Source organism: Helobdella robusta, assembly GCF_000326865.2.
Source record: "Helobdella robusta unplaced genomic scaffold HELROscaffold_10, whole genome shotgun sequence".
In the NCBI taxonomy this organism is placed as follows: Eukaryota; Metazoa; Annelida; class Clitellata; order Rhynchobdellida; family Glossiphoniidae; genus Helobdella; species Helobdella robusta.
Genome location: NW_008703571.1, coordinates 4052086 through 4057416, shown reverse-complemented (window position 1 = coordinate 4057416; position 5331 = coordinate 4052086). Strand labels below are relative to the sequence as shown.

The following is a 5331-nucleotide window of genomic DNA, read 5'->3' as shown; positions in this document are numbered from 1 at the left end:
TGTTTCCATTTGCTGGCTAAAAAAATATTTCAACACATTTTTTGTATATTTAGAAACTTAAAAAATTCATGACTAAGTTTCTTAATAACTTGAAATTTAATTAACAATGATATGTCAATAACTAGAATATCCGATACACGCGATACCGGCAACATTTACAAAAGCTCAATTAAATATAATTAATTAAATATATTTGCCCGCAAATTTATTAGCGCGCTCCACCACGTAATGTCAAAGAAATTCACTTTTAATTTCTTGTCTGGAAGATAATTAATTTTTTTTTGCTAAGTTTCGTGATTTTTGCATTCAGAATTATTTGTTACGGAATTTTTAATTTAAAATTTTTTATTAAAATTGAAAATTAATTTGGCTTCTTATCAATAATTTTACATCATTTTATAAGTGTTCTTTACTTTGCTTTACAAATTTGCGCCAGTATGATTGTGATGACCATTTACAAAACTTAATAACTTTGATGGGCAAAAACGTTTCCCGGAACTGAACCGATAACCAGAACCGAACCGAACCGAAATTTTATCTGGAACGAAAACCGGAACTGAACCGAAATATATTTTGTTAGTCGAACCGAAACCGAAAACCGGAACGAATTACGGTTCGAAGCCCTGATTTATATATTACAAAAAATTATTTTCAATTTTAAGATGCTGGGAAATGTTGCAATAAATTACCTTTACCCGAGTATAAATTATCAATCATTAGCATAAATATTATTGTTATTTTTAATTTCAATCTTACTCTCATAGCGCCCTCAATACTCGCGCCTTTTTGTCTTGCACACTTTTGTGCCCTTACTATACAAGCCTTTTTTGACATTGCCTTTTTTGCACAGCACCATTATTACTGCGCTTTTATTGTCTGCGCCTTTTTTGCTGCGCTCTTTTGTCGGTGAGCCTAAAAAATTATGTAAGGTGGAAGAGATTATTTGCTGAATAAAGAGCGATTTTTTAATGACAAATCGTATGTTAAAATTAAATAACATAGTTAAACATACAGTAGTTTCAAATGTTTAAGCAAGAAAAAAGTTAGCTGAAGTTAAATTGAAAGCCGGTTTCAGTTAGAAACGCTTGCTAATAATTTTAATTAGAAAAAAATTTCCAATGATATATCGTTCAAAGTGCAAATAGTAAATGTATTTCAGATAATATTGATAATGGCCATTCTGTCACAGTGAGAAAGAAAAAAGTTATAAACCTGCTATGAAAACTTTTGATATATATTTGCCGTCAAAGTTGAATATTGACACGTCTAATAATCAATTCAAAAATTATATGAAAAGTAAAAGTATTCTTTGTAAGTGTCAGTAATGTGACAAGATGTGATGCAACTAATGTTGTTGGACATCTCAAAATGATCAATGTCAATGAAAATATATGTTATCCTGCTTTCAGAAAGAAGAACAGAAACGTTAATCCCGATAATTATCAGCCCTTTACAACGTTCAGATTATGCGTTGACGAATAATTAACTAAAAACGTCAAGGTGTGGGATTAGACATTTAACAGCAACAATCAACTCTTACCTCCATGCCGAACAATTTTTCAATTAGACTTAAAAACATTATTAAAACTTGTACATTTTTTGTTATCAAATTTTACACATAATTACAAAACCTTCTACCACAGTGACAAGTTCTACCGGTTCTCCTTCACAGGTTTTAACAGGAGCTATTTTCTCTAAGACTTTCAATGGACTTTGATTTTCATAATTTTCTCTGACAAAAAAGTTAATATTTAGGTCATTATTAATTATGGCATCAGAATTTTTCCAACTCACTTCACAGTTACAATTGAGGTTTGGTATGCCTTTTCATCATTCTTTCGGGCAACTACGGCATATTGACCGCTATCCGCTTCAGTTACGTTTTTTATTAACAATTTAACATTACCGTCATCAGTATCCAATGAGTCGGGTAACAAAAAGATGCGTGATTCGTCGGCTTGCAGCAATTCTGAGTTTTTGTAAAATTTCACATCAGCATGCTCCTGACCTATATAGAAATAAATATAAATTTCAATAATTTTAACAATTCGTAGATTGATTACTATTTATATCTCACCTGAAACGTGGCAATTTATTTCTAAAAGACCTCCTGTTTTGATTAACGACGGGCAAATAAATTGGTCAATTTTCAAACTCTCATTCCGAACTTTCGATAAAACGTTGATAGGTACAGTACATTCGACTATTCCGTTTTCGTTTTCGGCAATCATAACCAAATCACCAACATCTTGCCATAAAGCTTTAGCTATTTTTAATGTTTGAATTCCGGATTCACTGCTTGAATTGATTTTTATTCTACCGTCTTTAAGTTCACTAAGCGGTTGTCCGTCTTTAAACCAAGTCACCTGGTTTTTCGAACTAGGAGAAAGTTTGCATTCAATGACAATTTCGTCACCTAAATAAACAGTTTGGGGTTTCGGTTCCACTTCGAATGTCGGCAACAAAGCTTCACACTCTTCGACAACTAACGTATCGGTTTTGTCTTTTATATCATCGTCTAATTGGACACCTTTTTTCTTTTTTAGTTTTTTAGTTACAACCTTCTTTTTGAGCTTCTTGTCGGTTTTTTCCTTGTCCTCTGTGTCATTTGAAGCCGTTTCTTCACTCAAATTGTTTACAGGCAACTTTTCTTGTTTGCTTTGTTTGATATCGATTTCAGATTTGTTTTCAGACAAAATCATTTCTTGAAAGTCCTCTAGCATATCGTCAATTTTTGCAATACTTGAGTCATGTGGTTCTGCCAAAAATTTCGCCTTTTTTCTTCGTTCTACGGCAACATTCTTTTTCAGTTTTTTCTCCGCAGAGAACAATTGAGTTTGATCGTTTTCCGAAGTGGCTTGTTCCACAGCTTCGATCGAATCTAAGTTTTCATCTGAGACACTTACAGAAGCACTTGTTGTTAGTTTCCCAGAATCACCTTCTATAACACAAAAGTACTGGCCGGCGTCATCAGAAGTGCAGTTACTTATTTTCAGAGTCTGTTTGTTTCCGACGTTGCTGATTGTTATAAACTCATCCGCTTTTATTGGCTTGCCATCTTTTAACCAGGTTACAGATGACGTTCCAGTTAAACCTTTGTGAGTAAGAAAAAAATTTTGTCACGTTATTATATTTATGAATTACGCCCATAATTGTATATACCTTCTATCACGGTGACAAGTTCTACAGGTTCTCCTTCACAGGTTTTAACAGGAGCTATTTTCTCTAAGACTTTCAATGAACTTTGATTTTCATAATTTTCTCTGACAAAAAAAAATTAATATTTAGGTCACTTATTAATTATGGCATCAGTTTTTTTTCAACTCACTTCACCGTAACAATTGAGGTCTGGTATGCCTTTTCATCATTCTTTCGGGCAACTACGGTATACTGACCGCTATCCGTTTCAGTTACGTTTTTTATTAACAATTTAAAATTACCGTCATCAGTATCCAATGAGTCGGGTAACAAAAAGATGCGTGATTCGTCGGCTTGCAGCAATTCTGAGTTTTTGTAAAATTTCACATCAGCATGCTCCTGACCTATATAGAAATAAATATAAATTTCAATAATTTTAACAATTCGTAGATTGATTACTATTTATATCTCACCTGAAACGTGGCAATTTATTTCTAAAAGACCTCCTGTTTTGATTAACGACGGGCAAATAAATTGGTCAATTTTCAAACTCTCATTCCGAACTTTCGATAAAACGTTGATAGGTACAGTACATTCGACTATTCCGTTTTCGTTTTCGGCAATCATAACCAAATCACCAACATCTTGCCATAAAGCTTTAGCTATTTTTAATGTTTGAATTCCGGATTCACTGCTTGAATTGATTTTTATTCTACCGTCTTTAAGTTCACTAAGCGGTTGTCCGTCTTTAAACCAAGTCACCTGGTTTTTCGAACTAGGAGAAAGTTTGCATTCAATGACAATTTCGTCACCTAAATAAACAGTTTGGGGTTTCGGTTCCACTTCGAATGTCGGCAACAAAGCTTCACACTCTTCGACAACTAACGTATCGGTTTTGTCTTTTATATCATCGTCTAATTGGACACCTTTTTTCTTTTTTAGTTTTTTAGTTACAACCTTCTTTTTGAGCTTCTTGCCGGTTTTTTCCTTGTCCTCTGTGTCATTCGAAGCCGTTCCAGTTGAACCTTTGTGAAAACAAATAGGGTTTTTGTTACGATATTATTTTTATAAATTATGCACATGTTTGTATATACCTTCTACCACGGTGACAAGTTCTACATGTTCTCCTTCACAGCTTTCAATAGGAGCTATTTTCTCTAAGATTTTCAATGAACTTTGTTTATCATAGTTTTCTCTAAAAAAATTTTTTTTTATTTTTTGTTTAACTCACGCAAATTTTTTTTAATGGCTTTTTGTTACCATCATTTATTTAAATAAATTTTTCAACTTACTTTAATGTCACAATAGATGTTTGGCTTTCATTTTCAACATACTTTACAAACTCTTTGGTGTACTCTACGCTTTTGTTTGCAGTTGCGTCTTTTGTTACTAACTCGAAGTGTTCCTGATAATTTTCTATTGAATCTGGTGTCAAATTAAAGTGTGATTCGTCGGTCTTAATTAGTTCTGAATTTTTGTTTTTCACATCTTCTTTGCAGTCTGTTTGTAATTAATTTCATAAATTCGATTTAAACGTTCTATTTTTTTGTCTTTCACGTACTACATGTTTATAGGTGTGTATATATATATATATATATATATATATATATTGGAAGATATAATGAATTAAATGCCATTAAATTGTTAGATATTTTTGAGTCGTCGTTCCAGGTTTGTTGTCGAGTTGATGGACCTACCCATATTTTGGGTGGAACACTCGATCTCGTCGTTTCTGTCGTTTCATCGGTTTATTTTCTACTTACGAAATGCACGATATTTCCATTTGGTGTATTCAGACCATAACTTCATCAAGAATATTTTTTCGTTTGTTTTTAGGAAGCCTATAATATTCAAAAAATTAGTTCGCTCATAGGATCGTATCAACGGTACATTGTTTGAAAATTTTGTTTTACAATAGTTTATTAGTGGTTCGTTTGATTTAAAATATCCCGATGTTTCTTACGCTTTGTTTGTCAAAGGAATGCAATCAATTGTTGATGTATTTGCCCAACTTCATTACGTTAAGTCCAATGACACCCACATTATTTCCTGGTTTAATGATCAATGTAGACGTATGAGCTTGCCGTAAATTGGAAAAACATATTGAAAAAACCCTAACCAAGTTAACAAAAGTTCTGTTTTCAAAAATTTATATTTCAAAAACTTGATCTTTGTTCATATATCTAGACCTAA

At 32.5% G+C, this 5331-nt stretch overlaps 1 protein-coding gene across 1 annotated transcript; it reads right to left on the bottom strand.

Moving 5' to 3' along the window:
- Positions 1-769: 769 nt before the first annotated feature.
- HELRODRAFT_166903 (hypothetical protein) lies at positions 770-4839 on the bottom strand (the record flags this gene model as incomplete). Its single annotated transcript, XM_009012081.1, has 11 exons — positions 770-912; positions 1213-1266; positions 1632-1732; positions 1795-2008; positions 2078-3094; positions 3163-3263; positions 3329-3542; positions 3612-4163; positions 4233-4333; positions 4431-4638; positions 4836-4839. The coding sequence occupies 11 exons, from the start codon at positions 4837-4839 to the stop codon at positions 770-772; spliced, it is 2709 nt and encodes a 902-aa protein (XP_009010329.1).
- Between the last annotated feature and the right edge of the window lie 492 nt (positions 4840-5331).